Source organism: Hipposideros armiger, unplaced genomic scaffold (assembly GCF_001890085.2).
Source record: "Hipposideros armiger isolate ML-2016 unplaced genomic scaffold, ASM189008v1 scaffold_29, whole genome shotgun sequence".
Lineage (NCBI taxonomy): Eukaryota > Metazoa > Chordata > Mammalia > Chiroptera > Hipposideridae > Hipposideros > Hipposideros armiger.
The window spans coordinates 3,210,014-3,227,999 of record NW_017731379.1 but is presented as its reverse complement, the minus strand read 5'-3'; the positions used below and the strand labels follow the sequence as shown (position 1 = coordinate 3,227,999).

General features: G+C 36.8%; 1 protein-coding gene across 6 annotated transcripts in view; it reads right to left on the bottom strand.

The window, feature by feature from the left end:
• The window catches only part of VMP1 (vacuole membrane protein 1), a 128,827-nt gene that overhangs the window by 106,685 nt on the left and 4,156 nt on the right, over window positions 1–17,986 (bottom strand). For 3 of the 6 annotated variants that reach the window (XM_019636638.1, XM_019636637.1, XM_019636639.1), the window contains exons 2-4: window positions 4,054–4,155; window positions 1,571–1,706; window positions 458–548 (exon numbers count right to left, since the gene is read on the bottom strand). In XM_019636638.1, coding sequence (XP_019492183.1) covers window positions 458–548; window positions 1,571–1,706; window positions 4,054–4,129 — 303 coding nt within the window. In that variant the 5' untranslated portion in view covers window positions 4,130–4,155. The remainder of the gene's footprint in view (window positions 1–457; window positions 549–1,570; window positions 1,707–4,053; window positions 4,156–17,986) is intronic. The other 3 variants (XM_019636640.1, XM_019636642.1, XM_019636641.1) reach the window with 1 other exon arrangement.

Here is a 17,986-nt window from a genome sequence, read left to right as displayed (position 1 = left end):
GTCCATTTTTCCCTGCAGTTATGCTGACTATAGGCAAATGAACTTCCTTTTTTATATATATAAAACCTAATCTTCAATCTAGGATGAGTATATCTGTTTGAATGGATCACAGGAGTGTGTTAAAGAAAACATGACAACTTTGGTAGTGAGTAAAGGATTTGTCCTGCTTTGACTAGACACCGTCAGGAAAGTTACATTTAAATCCTTGAAGGTTAAAAAGAAATGATGAATACCAAATATAAATGCTGAGCATCCATAAACTATCACAGGAATATTTTTAATATTTGGCCTTAAAAGTAAGTCATTAAGATGTCAGTTATGAGATGAATTAAAAAAATAAAACCAAGCTTAAATATGTAGAGGGTGAAAGTCTATGAAATCCATAATAGTCCCATTCTTAAATTGTCTGGGATTAGGGAAGGTACAAGAATAGGAGCAGAGTTGCTGAACCTCTTACCTGTTGATGTGCTCCTTCAACATAATACGTAGCTATAAGCACAGCAAGCAGCAGTAAAAAACACATCACAATGTTTTGACGATGCCATAATCTTAAAAACATATTTAAAAAAAAATAAATGAAATACGTTTCATTTTCAGGATTCATCATTCTCAAAACAATTTCTTGTTTGAAGCAATTAGGTTATTTAGCTCAGCTACAGAAATCAGTTCTTTCTGGGATGAGCTCTTTTGCCCTTAAACACATGGCCTCTTGGGGAATACAAAGGGGTCAAGGGATGATACTCAATTTCTTATCACAAACCCCATGGTAGCCTTTTCATAATCCAAAGACTGATCTTGTTTACACCCAACTTCTAATATGGAGAGACATTATAATAAAAAGAGCACTGGCCTTCAAGTCAGAAGACCTAGGTCAGAGTTCCTTAAATATTGTACTTTGAGGAAGACACTTAACCAATCTGATTCTGTTTCTTGTGTTTAATATTATAGTAATCATATACTTGGTTTACCTTCTTTGTGGAGTTGCTTTAAGGATTAAATGAATCGAAAAGTTACAAAATGGCTTATAAACTGTAAATGCAATAAAATGCAAAATATTTCCGATAATAACTTGGAACAGAAAGCCAGAAAATGATAAGGCATGTTAAAGTTCAACATGCTCTTTATGATATCTGAAATGAATACTAAATTTCAAGATAGAACACATTTCTTTGGCAGAGTCCTTTCTCATGGGCTCAAACTATCGGTAAAAGTGCCACGTCTCCTGAACCTTGTCCTGTTAAAGAATCAGTGTATCTAATGTACACAGGTCTGAATTCTCCTGAAAGTAAAACCAGAAAAAAAAACAATTCTCATTTTCAGTATTCTCCTTTGCATAAAAAATTCAACATGAGACAGTGATCAACTGTAAATAATCCAGTGAGCAAATAACAACATGTTCCCATCATCTATTTTTCTTCAAACTATAGAAAGGAAAATACACATGTTCCTATAACATTCTAAATTTAATTAATCCATTTTGATAGACCAGGTTGCAAGGACCAGAAGACTGTAGAAAATTTCTAAAATTAGTAAATAAGGTTTATATAAAAAGTAATGGAAGGTTCTTTACTTTGAGGTCCATTCCTTCAAGATTACTAGGATTTCCAGAGAAAAATACTGCAAGGTAACGAGTGGCTGTCTCCACAGGACAATATTCTGCCTCTCTTCCCGATCCCTCCTCTTCTTTTCATTCATTGAAGAGGGGTCTGAAAAACATTAGTGCAAAAAATAAAACCAAATGGTCACTTTTTCCAATCACTTTCTAAACTCATCTACTTTTCCATCCCATATCTGAAAGAACGCATATAAACCTCAAAAAACAATGTGGTTCATCTTGAGTCAATGGGCTAGGTGCTTCTACTCCACTCTTACCATTGTTTATGCACTTATTTTATTGTCAGGACACAAGTTTCTCTTCTTGTTCATCACTGGCATACTAAAGTATCCCACCTTCCATGAAGGGAAAGTTAGCATCATACTGTACAGCAAAGAGGTTTAGAGCTAAAAATTTAAAGGCAAACTACTTAGTTCCAAATTCTGGTTCTTGCCAGATGTGACCTTGGGCAAGTTAGTTAGTTAACCTTTCTATGCTTCAGTTTTCTCCTCTCTAAAATGAAGAGAGAAATAGTACTTACTTTTTAGGGTCATTATAAAGATTAAATGGGTTAATATATGTAAAGCTCTCAGAAGTCTGACAATAAGGACACAATTATATTGAGTTATTATTGTCATCATCTATCGAAATTACAAATGCACACAGAATAGTCCCCCACTTATATGCAGTTTCACTACCCTCAATCAACCTTGGTTTCAAAATATTAAATGAAAAAGTTCAGAAAGAAATAATTCATAAGTTTTAAATTGTGCACTGTTCTGATTAACGTGATAAAAACTCACGCCAACTGCTCAATCCCACCTGGAACATGAATCATCCTTTAGTCCAGCATTTCAGGCTGTATCCCCTCCCCATCCCCCCACCCATTAGTCATTTAGTAACTGTCTCGATTATCAGATGGACTCCTGTGGTATCACAGTGCTTGTGTTCAAGTATTCTTTATTTTACTTGATAATGGCCCCAAAGCGCAAGAGTAGTGATGCTGGCAATTTGGGTCTGCCAAAGAAAAGCCATCAAGTGTATGTACATGTGGAAAAAACATAGTATATACAGGGTTAGGTACTATCCACGGTTTTGGGCATCCACTAGGGGTCTTGGGATGCATCCCCATGGAAAAGGGGGGACTACTGTACCCTGTAATCCAGTAACTCCATTTCTAAGAATGATTAAGTGTAAGGTGAAATGACTCTTATACAACCTTGTTCGATGCAGCATTATTTATCCTAGCAAAAGATTATAATCAACTTAAATTTTACCAACAGAGGACAGAGGAGTCATTCAAGTATGGTACATTCATACAAGGGAATACTAAGCAGCCATAATAAAGAATAAATTCTTTGTGTACAGTTATACACAATCTCTAGAAAATATTAAGTAAAAGGAAAACACCCCATGGTGAAGAGAAGTGTGTCATACTAACATTAATTTTAAATACCAAGGGGGTGGGCAGTAGGGGAAGAATATATATACACATGTGCTTGTTTAAAAAAAGGGAAAAATCTGTAAAAGCTACTAATGGGAAGAGATTATGATATATGCAAATGCCTATCTCTGAATCCTGAAACTCTTAGTGAAACAATGCAAAATTTACCAGCAACCGGAATAACCCAGAAGTCAGGTAAGTGCTGCAAAATGTGTGCTGCAAGGCAATGTAGTGATCAAAACAAACAGATGGGAACTACTACTTCAGGTAGATCACACTTCTTCCAATGGAAGAAGATTTCTACGATATAATATTACGCTGGAGTATTACCTGCGATGTGTTTGAGATGCCAATTTAGAAGTTAAAAAGAAAACCATTACAATTAACAGAAAAGGAAAACCTTTCATTTCCCTTTAAACACATGAAGGAAAGTTCTTACTTAGATTATCTATATAAATAAAACCTGTTAATTTTCAGGATAAATGTATGAATGAGTCCAATATATGGAAATTTACCATAAATTACAAATTTAGTTAAAATATAAATTTATTTGTCTCAAACTAACATTTTAAAATAAATTCACAATAATCACACTTTGAGGGTTTTTTTATAATTGTGCATTTAGGATTGGTATAATAAGTAAATTTATAATCTACTTCTAAAGTTATAAATCGCATGATAAATTGAGCACCAAATAAATACTTACACCATAAGATTAACAAGCAATAATCTTGTACCTAGAACACTGCTAATGTGACTATGGCCAGGCTACTTCTGCTATCACTGTGAAATATCACCATATAGGCCCTGACCCAAAATTTAATTTACTATGAAGAGTAAACAAAGATAATTAATCTTATGTAAGATATATAAGAAGCTTATATATCTGATATTATATAAAACATTATTTTATTAACAAAAGATAATAAATATTAGATATATTTCTATTTTATTCCAATGAAAAGGATATCGTTTAAACCTGTGGATCTTTCCCCTCCAAACCGCCATACTTTACCTGTGAAGTTTCCATTATATTGTTCCTTGTTCATTGCTACACGTCTGTGGTCACAATTTTTTCCATTCTCTGCCATTTCATAGATCAATAACTCTTGAGGAGCTAATAAAACAAAATAAAATCCAGTGACACATTATATACTTCTGCTTTGTTTCTATGACTAAATAAAACTGAAATCAGAAACAACATGGTATAATACCCCACATGCTATTTCAATAATGTTTACTGTATTTGTAGTTGGGGCCCTTAAGCAGGTAATTAAGGTTAAATGAGGTCATAAGGTGGGGCTCTAATCTGATAGATGTGGTTTCCTCGGAAGAGGTGAAGAGAGACACCAGAGACAGCTCCCTCAGCATGCACACAGAGGAAAGGCCATGTGAGGACACAAGAAGGCAGCCTTCTACAAAGCAGGAAGAGAGGGCTCATCAGAAACCAACCCTGCCAGCACCTCAATTTTGGACTCCAGGCTCCAGAGCTGTGAAAAATAAATTTCTGTTGTTCAAGTCAACCAGTCTGTGGTATTGTATTGGCAGCCCTAGCAGACTAATGCAATGCTGACTAGTATAAACAAGGGGAACCAGATCACTGGATAATAATATTTCTCTTGGTATTTTAATAAATTGGTATTCTGGTTCATGAATTTGGTTAGAATAACTCCATCTTCTGGAGTCCATTCAGATGTTTACTACTTCAAATTTATACACTACAAAGCTGAGGATCAGACACTGAAATGAGGCATCTATACCAAGACCCAGATGCCCTGAGGGGACGTAAATGTGTAGACAGCCTATCTTTTATCCAGGAAATAACCCATGTACTTTACTGGATATGTCTTCAAATTGCCACAGGGACTATTCAATCTAGCATCAACATACCCTGTTAATCTTACTCATTACCATTTTCATCATCTTAAAATGACCAATTTAATAGGGCAACAGGAAAACTTGGTGCCTCAAAGCCGCCAATGTCTTGACTGATTTGAGGCTATACCCGGACAAGCACTATTTGTCTAGGTATTTCATCTGTATTCCATACCCCAGGACTGAATGCATCCAGCAACTGAAAGTAGTTTTATTTCTTTGGAGCTAAAAGAATCCTATCAATATCACTTACTAATTGCATGAAGTTGGGTAAGTAACTTAAGACTTTGTGCTTGAGTTTATTTGTAAAATATCCCCATTTTTATTTTCATGTCATCCTTAAATGTTTTTGTGTTGCTTTGGGGAACTCTCAGTAATGTAGTTTCTCTACTTCAAATTATATATAATTGTCCTGCACAGTGACTGGCACACAGCAGGAGTTTCTCCATGCTCTTTTCATGAATGTCACAATTTTCCAAAATAACCATGGTAAACTTTACCCTGAGTATTCAATTACAGGTATTTGTTTTCCATAATCTTTTTTAAGATTTTTTTTTTTAATTGGGGAATTGGGGGGAGGGAACAGCGTTGGGGAATCAGGGAAGCGAAACAGACAAGTTGCTGTCCTTGGTTCTTCAGTCTAGTTGTGGAGGGTGTTGCTTCACTGGCCCATGTTGGTATTGTGATCATTGCACTCTTCCCAGCTGAGGCAGACCGGTCACCAGCCATTGGACGGCCGCTCATGGCAGCTCACGCCGGCTGCCGGCCACTCACAGTAGCTTACAGCAGCCCACTGCAGCCTATGCCGTTGCCGGCGACTCACGGCAGCCCAGCTCCAGGTCGAGCTGTTGTTCACCATCTTAGCTGTAGAGGGCGCAGCGTCACTGGCCCTAATGTGGGATCCAAATCGGGGCCCTGCTGCTCAGAGCTGGCGTTCCCAAGCCAACTCTTAACCAACGAGCCATTCAGCCGGCCCGGCCCCTTGTTTTCCATATTTCTATAGTATACATGAGCCTGCATAACTGGTTTCCACAGAATCAGAAAAATCATGGTTTGTTATATTGGGTAAGATCAATGAATTATTTTTCATCAATCAAAACATTCTGAAAAGTACTAAAGGACAATCTGTTAAGAATTATTACAGGGTAAATGGGCTCTAGCCTATGTAGCTAGGGATAAGATAAAGTAATAATTTTTAAGGAGAGCCACTTTTCACAGTTCAATGTAGTAGCATTAATTTTGGAAATCTGTGGTGAAACAATGTCAGTAAGATTCCTGGATGTGGGAATAAATCCAAAGTATTCCTAGCCTGTTTAAAGGCTTGACATCTCCTCAAACAGAAATTTAGCATATATTCCTGACATTCAAGGGTGTTTCGTTTGCAGTGAGAGTGTCGTAATATCAATTTTAACAGCATGTATCTAAATTTTGTTTGTAAGAATTTAGTTGTTGAAATCAACTCTATAGGTTGGTGGATGGGATAAGACAACAGAAATAGGAAAGAAGCATAACTCAAACATCAAATAATAATCTTCATGTGAAGCTATATCTAGATATAAGCAATGCTTTAAAAGGCTGTAACTTACAGATTTTAAACACAGCTGAAGCATTTAAAAATAAAAGGTTAATATGAAAATATGTGGGTTTTTTGTGTTTCTGGCAGAAATGCTTATAAAAAATACTGCTAAAATCAGCTCACAAAGGTTCTTTGTAGACTGTACATCCAGTGCTAAGACTATAATACTCCATTCATTTTAAACTTTAGCTACATTTGTAATGCAAAAACAATGTGAAACTAAATTACTGTGAGTTTCTCAAAGCAACACACACACACACAAAAACCATTTAAGGATAAAATGAAAATGGCAACTTTCTGAGTAACGTAAGAGTTAGAGATTTTAACAAGATGAGAAGACAAAGCCAATAAGATCACTGAAGCCACTGATTCTAATTTTTATGGCCACTGTTTTCCAAAATAAAATGAACACACTCCCTCTTAAGAAAATAATCTATCCAAATGATTCTTTCTCACAAAAATATTAAGCTGGCTTTCTCAATAAAACACACTGCTTTTCATATAAGGCATACAAAGACAGCTGATTTGAATATTAAATCTTTCAGTCACCTTTCTTCCTTTCAGAAGTGTGTATCTTTAACTGGATTATTTAGTACATTCAATCACAGACTACTCTAAAATAGCTGTAGATTTCCCTAAAACTATAAAGATTAAGAAAGTGCAACTTATTCTTGGAAACTTAAATAATCCAAGTGAAGAGTAATATATCTTGACAAGCAAGGCTTTGATACAGCTTTCCACTTGGGAAGGGGAATAAAGCCAAAGATAATTCAAACACCATGCACAATATCAGAGTCACTATCATCAGATCATCTAACTCTGAGAGCCAGCGAGTTATCTATGTTCTAACAGCTTAAGAATGTGTTCTCTGAAAATTCATTATTAAATGAGAATATATGAAAAACATTCTCTGAATCTTTTTGAACTTTATGGGGAATTAGCCAAATTAAAACTCCAAGTTAGGATACAATTTAAAAACATTCAAAATCTCAATAAATCTCCTGGTTAGCAGGGTATGAGGGTGTATACAGAGGATGCCAAAAAAGCGCATACACGTTTTAAGAAAGGAAAATCCGTATTAAAATTCTAATACTCAATATATACCGAGAACAAAAGAGGAATACAAGTCACGTATACATTTTTTTGGCACCCCCAGTATTTCTGGCCTAAATTGTCCCTCACCTTAATTTAGCGAAGTGTAAAATAACATTCAATTCATCAGTCTTCTAATTGTTGAAAAAGGCCACTGCTCCATATCTAACTTTTAATTAGATAAAATTTTATGTAAAAATCTAATTTTAAAAAGATACAACCCGGAAGACATTTAGGGACTCCCCTTTTGTGAGTCTGATAAGTTTTGCGAGTCTGTTAGGTTCGTTTCTTCATCTCGCACTTCCAACATGTAAAATATTTTATGTTCCTTTGATTTTATTTTCATGGGGAAAATGAGTAACTTGTAAAATTGCAACGTGAAAAACCCCCCTTTTCATTCTAAATCTTCACTAAGTTATTCATAAATGCAATCTTAGTAAAACATTTTCACCAAAAATATGGGGGAGTAAGAGTAAGGTTAAGAATTAAAACAGCAGAGCCAGCCGAGTGGCTCAGATGGTGAGAGCACGTGCTCTTAGCAGCAAGGTTGCCGGTTCAATACCCATATGGGATGATGGGCTGTGCCCACTTGCAACTAAGATTGAACACAGCACCTTGAGCTGAGCAGCAGCAAGCTGCAGACGGCTCAATGTGCAATCAGGTTGCCTGTTAGACTTTCGCATGGATGGTGGTGGGCTGCGCCTCCCAACTAAATTGAAAGCAGCGACTTGGACTTGGAGCTGAGCTTGCGCCCTCCACAACTAAGATTGAAGGAGAACAACTTGACTTGTAGGTGATGGGGAACACAATGTTCCCCTTCCCCAATTCCCCAACACTGTTCTCCTCCCCAATTCCCCAATAAAAACCTTAAAAAAAAAAGAATTAAGACAGTAAAAAGGTAACAGTCGAGTTGGGAGATTTAACTGTGAGATCTTGGGAATGTCACTTCACATCCCCAATTCTCTTTGCTCATCCAATTATTAGGCATATAGAGTAAATGACTGCCATCATTTTCTTTCTATTCTAATAGATTAAGAATTCTACCCAGCCCAAGGCTAGGGGTTTGGATTTACGTAATAACAACTACTTCTGTGTAGTGACTTACAGTTTACATATAGACTAGCTAACATGATGCTAACAACCCTTTGTAGGGATACTTGTTTTCAGGCTTGCCCTTTACAAATGAGAAATTGAGGGCTCAAACAGCCTCAAATAGAATTCAGCAGCATACAAATGGCAAAGTGAGAGTTCAACCTCATTTTTCCAAGTTCAAATTCAGTGTTTCTTGTATCACACAGAACAGTCTGGTGAGAGTATTTTCAATTCTTGCGGAGGAATTCTGGGGTCACAGAAAAAAAAATTACTAAAAAAGTAGTCCCAATAATTTAGCTTGTCCTCATTTACAAATATCCCCCATTACTAGAATTAAGAGAACACTCATTTCTATTGATTCTCACCATTTAAACTAGCTGTCATAAAAATCAGATGACTTCACTTTTGCCTCTTTTTGTCATTTCTTTGTGGATTATTACTGTCTGTGTATGTTTCTGACAAAATTTAAAATTCAGACTGCTTAATAGACCTCTTTACTTTGCCCCTAAATACCTGGGGAATATGAAGTGACATGTACAAGTCATTGATAGTAAGTTAAATCACAGAGTATTTTCAAATGATAAAGGTACATGCTTCAGATTATATGAAAATGAAGGATTTGATGCAGACAATTCTAAAATTTACGATCTGTGAAACAGATTTTTTTTTTTATTATCCACTTTTTGGAAAAATACCAGAACTTGCTACATACCATCTATGAAAATGGTAGCAATGTCCTCACTCCACCCATTAAGATGGATAACTAGAGATAACTATTGGTATTTTGGTTATTCAACATTTACTGAGACCAGAATTACCCGGAGCACTTTTTACATTGTTAAACTGTCATTCTTCGCCCATTTTAAAGGACATTTTGGGTTTCATTTTCTCTTAAATATTAAAGAGCTTCCCAATAATAATCACTAGGGACCTTCATTTCTATCTTAAAATTAGAATCTACTGAGTAGATAAATTATGGTGTAATTATTTATATCACCGAATTCTTGGCATCCAAATGGCTTCATGATAGTTAAAATAATAAACTAAAATAGTGCACTTGAAAAATGGAAATTAAACATTTTTAGTAACATTTATTATGTGAAGTCAGGTACATGTATCAGGAACTTTGAGGGACCCTTCACGTCCATAAAAACTAGATCCTGGATTGGCCATATTCTTTGAGATATCCCTGATCTCAAAGGTGAGAGGAAGTCTCCACAGTCCCCTTCTGTCCCTCCAAAAACATAAGCAAACCATACAGCAGACCCAGAAGAGGCTGCATGGCCCAAGAGCTGTGAGGCAAGGTGGAAACAAAAGGGAACCTGAGCAGCAGGAAGGAAACCGAAGGGAGCAACCAGCAATTGGGAAGGCCACGGCTACCCTTAGACAAGACCCCTACAGCAATATCCCTGTAGAAAGACTAACTTTGGAGGTGGGAGGCTGAATTTGTGGCTTTCTCTCTGGGCTAAACCCCATGTCACATAGGCTGAAACCCATATGCATGCAGAATATGCCACCTGAAAACATGTCACTTTGGTATATTGATTACTTTGAATTAAAGGCACTTGAAAAATGGCAGGTACAAGGACACTGTGACTCTCCCTTTTCTTCCTGAAAGCAAGAAATAAAACTCCCATGTGATAGGTACCTCCCTGGACAAGGAGGAAGGAAGACATTCTTATCACCAAAGATGAGGAATTTGGAGCCCACAAATCTGTACAAACAAACCTTGTTAAACTAACCCTTATCTTCCTAGTTGTTTCATCATTTACACCTAGCTCAAACTTCTTTGTATTGTCAATTCTTCACAAATTGACTGTTTGTCTAAAAGAAATAAAGAGCTTCCTGCTCTGGTCATTTCTCTTGTGAAGGGTCCAATTTACATGTAAAAAAATGTACTAAAACTGGTATGTTTTCTTCTGTTAATCTGTCTTCTATCAGTTTTAATTCTTAGGCCAGCCAGAGACCCAAAGAAGGTAGAGAATTTTTCCTCACTACACCCACACGGGCCACTGATGTAGGCCCAAGTCGGTGGTGCCTTTCTAGCTCTACACGAAGTACAGCAAACTCTCTTTGTAAATTAGATCCACTGGACTCCCACAGAATAAGCTCAATCAATAAACTCATAAAGGTACCAGAAACCAAGCCATTATGGGCCTAGGATGCACCCCCGCGTCCCCCCACCACCACCACCTAATCTCCTACCCCTTCAGGATAAGAACAGATACTAGTTTCAGGTTCAAAATAAGTATTTTATGAAATAGCTATGTATAAAATGTTTGCAGAACAAAGGATGCAATTACAAAGATGAGCACACAATAAAAACTATTGCAGCTAAACAAATTTGAAGGAAAGAAAAGCAAATGGAACTTCTAGAATTAAAAAATATAACTGTTGAAATTAAAAGTCAACAATGGATGGATTAAATAGCAGAGCAGACACAGATGAAGTGAACTGAATGAGTTATCCAGGGAATGTATTAAGAATGCAGTAGAGGGCCAGCCGAGTGGTGCGATGGTTAGGAGCTGGCTTGGGACGCCAGAATCCCCCGGTTCGGATCCCGCGTGTGAGGGCCAGTGACACTGCCCGCCGCGGCTGGGATGCTGAGCGGCGGCTCGGCCTGGAGCTGGGCTGCCGTGGGTCGCCGGCAAAGGCGTGGGCTGCAGCCCCTGTGGCAGTGGGTTGCCATGGGCTACCGTGTGTAACCGTTAGTGGCCGGAGTGAGCGGCCAGAGGCCGCGGTGAGCCGCTGTCCAGAGGCCGGCTGCTGGTCTGCCTCGCCGGGGAGGAGCGCAATGATGGTGCCGGCTTGGGCCAGTGAAGCAACGTCCTCCACAACTAGATTGAAGAACAAAACGACAGCAACTTGTCTGTTCCCTTTCCCCCAATTCCCCAGCACTGTTCCCATCCCCCCAATTAAAAAAAAAAAAAGAATGCAGTAGACATAAGACAGAAAATATCAGCAAATAAAAGACACAGGATAGAATGAGATCTACCATTTGTTTAATTGGAATCCCAGGAGGATAAAGAATGGAAGAAATATAAATTAAAAATAAAAAAGCCTAGTATTTCCAGAATTGGAAAGATGAAAGTCTAAATTTTGCAGAAATGAGTCAGTACATCTAAGATGTACAATGTGTGCCAAGTAGAACAAATAAAAATAAATCCTATCCAGAAACACTGCAGTCAAACTATAGAAAACTAAAGCAAAGAGATCTTGATCTTGAAAGCAGTCAAAAGAAAGGACAGATTGCTGAAAAATGGAAGAACAGTTAGAATGAAAGCAGAATTCTCAATAGCAACAATGAAAGCCAAAAAACAATGGAGTATCATTAGAATTTCGAGAGAAAACAGTTTAGAATTGTGTATCCAAAAAAATAAAGATATTAATGGTAAGCAATAAATGAGGATTTTACCACCATATCAAAATGTTAGACATTTCTAAAAAAGAATATTCTATAAGAAAGCAATGACACCCCAGATTTGCTGAGATACAAGAAATGTAGAAAAATAAATAATATAAAGGTGAATAAAGACAAACATTGTATAAAATACTAAGAGTGTCTAATACGTAATAATAATTTTAAAAAGAAGTGAAATTTGAACAATAGCATATAAATCAGGAAGAGAAAGGTTAGAGCTAAAGTGTTCTAAAGTTGGAGAGCATCAAAATAGTACTTGATAGAAACAAGTCCAAATATGTCAATAATCAAACAGATTTAACTCATCACTTAAAAAACAGATTAGAAATTCTATTTTTGAAAAATCCATGCTTTCTTGTAAGGTCACAGAAAGGTTGAAAGTAAGACAAAAGTCATTATTAGAGACAGAGCATATAATGATAAAAGGTTCAACTTACCAAGAAGATTCTAACAATTCTAAATTTGAATGCACTTAATAGAATATAGCATCAAAATTCATAACATTTAATACATGAAGAAAATGATAAACCCAACATTATATTGGGGGATTTCAAAACAACTGTTGATTACTGATATTTCAAACAAACAAAAAAACATTCAGCAGAGAGATTTTCACAGTATAATTACTAAATAAAATGTAGGGAGGGCTATGTATAAGATTCAGCATCTGACAATTATAGAATACAGATTTTGCTCATAAGCCACTTATGATTAAGGAAAGGAAACAAGTCTTAACAAATTCCAAAAAATGGGCATCACAGACCACATTCTTTGATAACTCAGAAATTAAGGCAAACTTTAGTTACAAAATTATAAAATTGATACATATTTAGAATGAAATGCACAGAGTTCAAAATAACTCATGGGTCAAAATAAGAAAAAATTGAAAAATACTCAGAACTACTGGAGCTAATAAGTGAATTTAGGAAGGTCATAGGATAAAAGGTCGAAAACAATATTTTTTCTATTATTATATACCTGGAATAAACAATTGAAAGTTAAAGTTTTAAAATTTTCATTTACAGTAGCATCCGAAAACATGAAATGTTTAGAAGTTCAACAAAATACATAAAAGATTATTTTTTATTTCTAAAAAAATAAGAAATTACAGAAGGCCTAAATAAATTGGGAAATACACCACGTTCATCATTGGGAAGACGAAATATTGTTACTATTCCAATTTCCCTCAAACTGATATATAGGTTTAATGTAATCTCAAAACTCAAGCAGGCTTTAAAAAAAAAAATCAAAAGTGACAGTGGATTCAAACTTATATGGAAATGCAAAAAACTCAGAACTAAAACAATCTGAACAAAGAACAAAGTTCAAAAACTTGCACTAATTGACTTCAAGACTTAACTGCAAAGCTACAGTAATCATGATTGGTTTTGGCAAAAGGATAGACACAGATCAATGGAACAGAACAGAGAATACAGAAACAGACCCACACACATAGGGTCAATTAATTTTCAACAAAGGTACAAGACAATTCAATGATGAAAGTCACTTCAACAAATGGTACTAGAATGAACATTCTTATGAAAAAATGAGCATGAACCCTTATCTTTCACACGCAATAACTTATTTGGAGTGGATCATAGGTCTCAATGTAAGAACTTTAAAGCTTCTAGAAAAAGAAAAACAGGAGAAAATCTTTACAATCTTAAGATAGACAAATATTTCTTAGGACTTAAAAAGTATAAACCATAAAAGAAAAAATTGATAAACTGGACTTTATCAAGTTTAAAAACTTTTGCTCTTTCAAATATTGTTTAAACAACTAAAAAGGCAAGCCACAGAATGAGAGAAAATGCAGTAATACCTTGGTTTGCGAGCATAATTCGTTCCAGAAACAAACTACTCATATCAAGACATTGCTCGTTTACCACGTTAAAATGTATTAGAAATGTTTGCTCGTCTTGCAGAACACTCGCAAACCAACTTGCTTGCAATCCAAAGTTTTACTGTACTTGCAATACATATATCTGACAAAGTTCCTGTTGGGAGTATCTCTCTGTTTATATACTATGTGTGTGTATTTATATATGTATAAATAAACACACACGTGTGTATGTTATAGTGACAAATAATGCAAGTGTGGTGTATACGTACACAGATAGACAAACTGACCAAGAAACAGAAAAGAGGGCCCCTAAAAAGATTCTTGGATATTTGGAACTCTACATGACAGAGATGGCAAGACAGACTAGTGGGGAGAGATTATTCAAATTGGTTATCCATATAAGAAAAGAACAGCTGGATCCCTACTGCGAACCATGCACAAAATTCAATTCCAAATGGATTAAGGATTGAGAAGTCAAAAACCAAAACTTTTAGAAGAAAATATAAATATAAATATCTTTCTGCCTTGCGGTAGGGAAGGATTTCTTAAAACACACAAAAGACCTATCCATAAAAGAAAAGACTGATAAACTGGACATTGAAATGAAAACAAATTCATCACAAGATATCTTGAGGGAAAAGATAAACAAGAGAAACATAACTGAAAAGGACTAGTAGGCAAGTTATATAAAGAATTTAAAATATTAAGAAAAAAAAAACTAACCCCACACAAAAGTAAAATAGGCAAAAGATATGAAGAGTATTTTAAAGCAGAGGAAATACGAGTATATATGGCCAATACTGAAGATATCTACTTGACCTAATTGACAATCAATAATTATAAATCCAGATCACAATGAGATACCGTTTGTATCCAATATCTTTTGCTGTGTTGTAATAACTTAGCTCCAAAACTTAGTGACTTTAAGAAATCATTTACTATTTCTCATAATTCTGTGAACTGGGTTGGGAGGGTCCGGTCTGCACTGGCTTGGCTCTTCAGTTAGGCAGGTCTCAGCTGGAATGCCTTATCTTTGCTCCACAGGATCTCGCCCAGTCCCAGTATGTTAGCCTGGGTGGGCTTCATTTACCTGGGCTCAGGGTACCACAGAGCAGTAAAAGGTCACCATGTGCAAGTGCTTTTCAAGACAGTGTGACAGAACTAATTCCATCTTGAAGCATATCTGCCATCCTGATGACCCCCACCCTCCTCCTCTGATGCACACAACAACTGTGCTTTGCCTCAGGAGCAAGAAGGCCTTCAAGTTATCTCTTAACCAGCTCAGTCGCCAGAGCCTCTGGGAACCAGGCAGTTCTGTTACGCCTCCCCCCACCCTCAATCCCACACACACGCTTTACATTCAACAAACATTCCCTTCCCAGCATGTAGGCTCACTTATCCCATCATTCTTGCCATTTTCTGAAGTGGTGCATCGAACCTTAGTAACAGTGTGTGTGACAAGTTTCAACTTGACTAGTGCAGGCAGTCCAGTGTGAGCTACGGTTGGGAGAAGGTGTGTTTTAAAGTGTGCCGTAAATCATCCTGCATCATGACAATGCTCCATGTCACTTTTGGTATACAGCTCCACATCGCTTTTGGTATACAGAAATTTCTGTCAAATAAAAACATTACAGTGTGTCCTCATCCATCTTATTCACTGGATCTGGCAACCGTGCGACTTCTGGCTCTTCCCCGAAGTCAAAATGATTCAGGACATCGAGGCAGCCACAACAGTGCAACTAAAGACACACATGAAAGACGACTTCCAGAACTGCTTCAGAAAGGGGCAAGAACGATGGGATAAATGTGTTACAAGCAAGGGGGAGTAGTTTGAGGAGGATTAACGGCAATGTGTCTTTTACTGTAATACATTTTTTTCATTTAAACATTCACCGTACTGTTTGATCACACCTCGTATCTGATCATTCTTTCTTCAAACGCTCATTAGTCTCCTTTGCCAGCCAGCTCTCTCTTTTACCTGATCTGGGCCCCCACCTCTTCCCTGTCTCCCCAAGTGGCTTATCGGGTTCCAGAGTTTAATATACCAGCCTGAATTTGTATTTTTGGCCCCGACTTCTAGATTTGTATTCCTAACAAAACCACTTGGATGATTCCTAAGCATCTCAAATTTAACACATCCTTTTTTACCCCCATCCCCATCCCTCTTCTTGTAACAAACCTGGTCTTCCCCAAGCCTTCCCTTTCCCAGTACTTGACACCAACCATCCACGGAGTTTCTAAATCCAGAAGCACAGTCATCCTTGACTCTTCTTATTTCCTTATTCCTCACATCTAATCCAGGACCTAGTCTTATTCCAAATATATTTAGTATCCACCCACTTACTGCTCGCCACTTTTTTGCTACCACTCTGGTCCAGGCCATTCTCATCTTTCATTTGGATTATTACTTCAAATGACTCCTAACTTCTCTCTCCATTTCTATTCTTGTCCCCTTCAATTCATCCTTCACAGGAGCAAGAGTGAACTTCACGTAAATCATAATACTCCCTACTTGAAATTGTAGAATGACTTCCTATTGCACTCAAAGTCAAATCCAAACTCATTTCCATGGCCGGCAAAGTTCTACGTAACCTGGGCCATGAATATGTTTCCTACCTCATCTCATGTTGCTGTATTAAAGGCGTTCTGTGCTAGAGACTCAAACAGACACATATCCATATTAATTCTCTCTCAGACCCTTGTTTATTTCTTTTATAACATTTATTATACTGTGTTTATTCTTTCATTTCTGTATTTATTTTTTTCTCTACCAGGCTCCCGACTAAAATATCCGTTTGTGTTTGTTTCCCACTGTTTGCTCCAGAAGCAGGTAAAAGGCCTAAGACACAAGTATTTGTTCACTCGTTGGATGAATGAACAGATACAGCAATAGATGTCATTGCAAAGTGATCTTCCCAGGCAAAGAAGGCAAGTGCTAGAAGACATCACTAAATATCAAATTCCCGAATTTCAATTCTCAAATTCTGTGTTATGGCTTACACAGATAAGCCATGGTTCTTTTTGGCTGATTGAATAATCAAATCAACATGACTGACGAGAGAAAATCTAATTTAATTTCACAGGCACGGAACCCGACACATATTAGAGAGTCAGAGACCCTGCATACATGAGAGTTTCTGAGACAGAAAGGGAAAGTGAGGTATATATAAAATTCTGAGTTTAGGATGAAGTTAGGCACATTGGGGCTTCAGAGTGTCACTGCAGGACAATAAGAAGAGCAGATGTTAGGGATTAGCAGTTTGCCCTGCCACACAGATAGGCCCAAAGAAGTTATTTCTGATAATCTCCTATTATGGGCAAGGTAGTTAAGGGGAGACAGGCAGAAGTTTCTCTTGAGCCTGCAGGGTCTGTTGCCTTTAGCTCAAAATAATCCGCAGCTCACAAAGGCACATCAGAGAGTGACTCATTCTGAACCCCTACAATGTAAACTGTTAACAATACAAAAAGGCTGAGAAAATGGCCTACAGGAATGCCTCATATCATTAAGAACCCCACGTGTAAAATATTCACAAAATAAAATTGTGTATATCAATACAATTATTTACTGAAACTTCATTAATAATGAGAAAACAATAATCAAGTAAGCAGCAACATAAAGACATGCTTTCAAAAGAGGGTAGGGAAAGAGATTTTAGCAACTGCTCAGGAGGGCACATGATGATGATAATAATCATGGTTAACTATTGTATATGCCAGGCACTATCTAAATGCTTTACTTAAATCTATTCATTTAACCCTAACAATAAAGGTACTGACTCCATTGTCAAGGAGGAAAATTGAGATAGCAAGAGGTTAAGTAACTAGCCCAAGGTTAGCACAGTGGTAGAGCTGGAATTTGAACCAAGGCAATCTAGTTTCATAGTCCTGGCTCTTATCACTATCTACCTAAGTCTTTCAGAAATATCTATAAAGACTAAGGTTATTATTATTGAAGAACTTCAAGAAAAAGAGAAAACACCACAAAGAACTACTGAAAAAGACACATATTTCTGGAATACTACTGACAAACTCCTTGGCAATTACAGGTA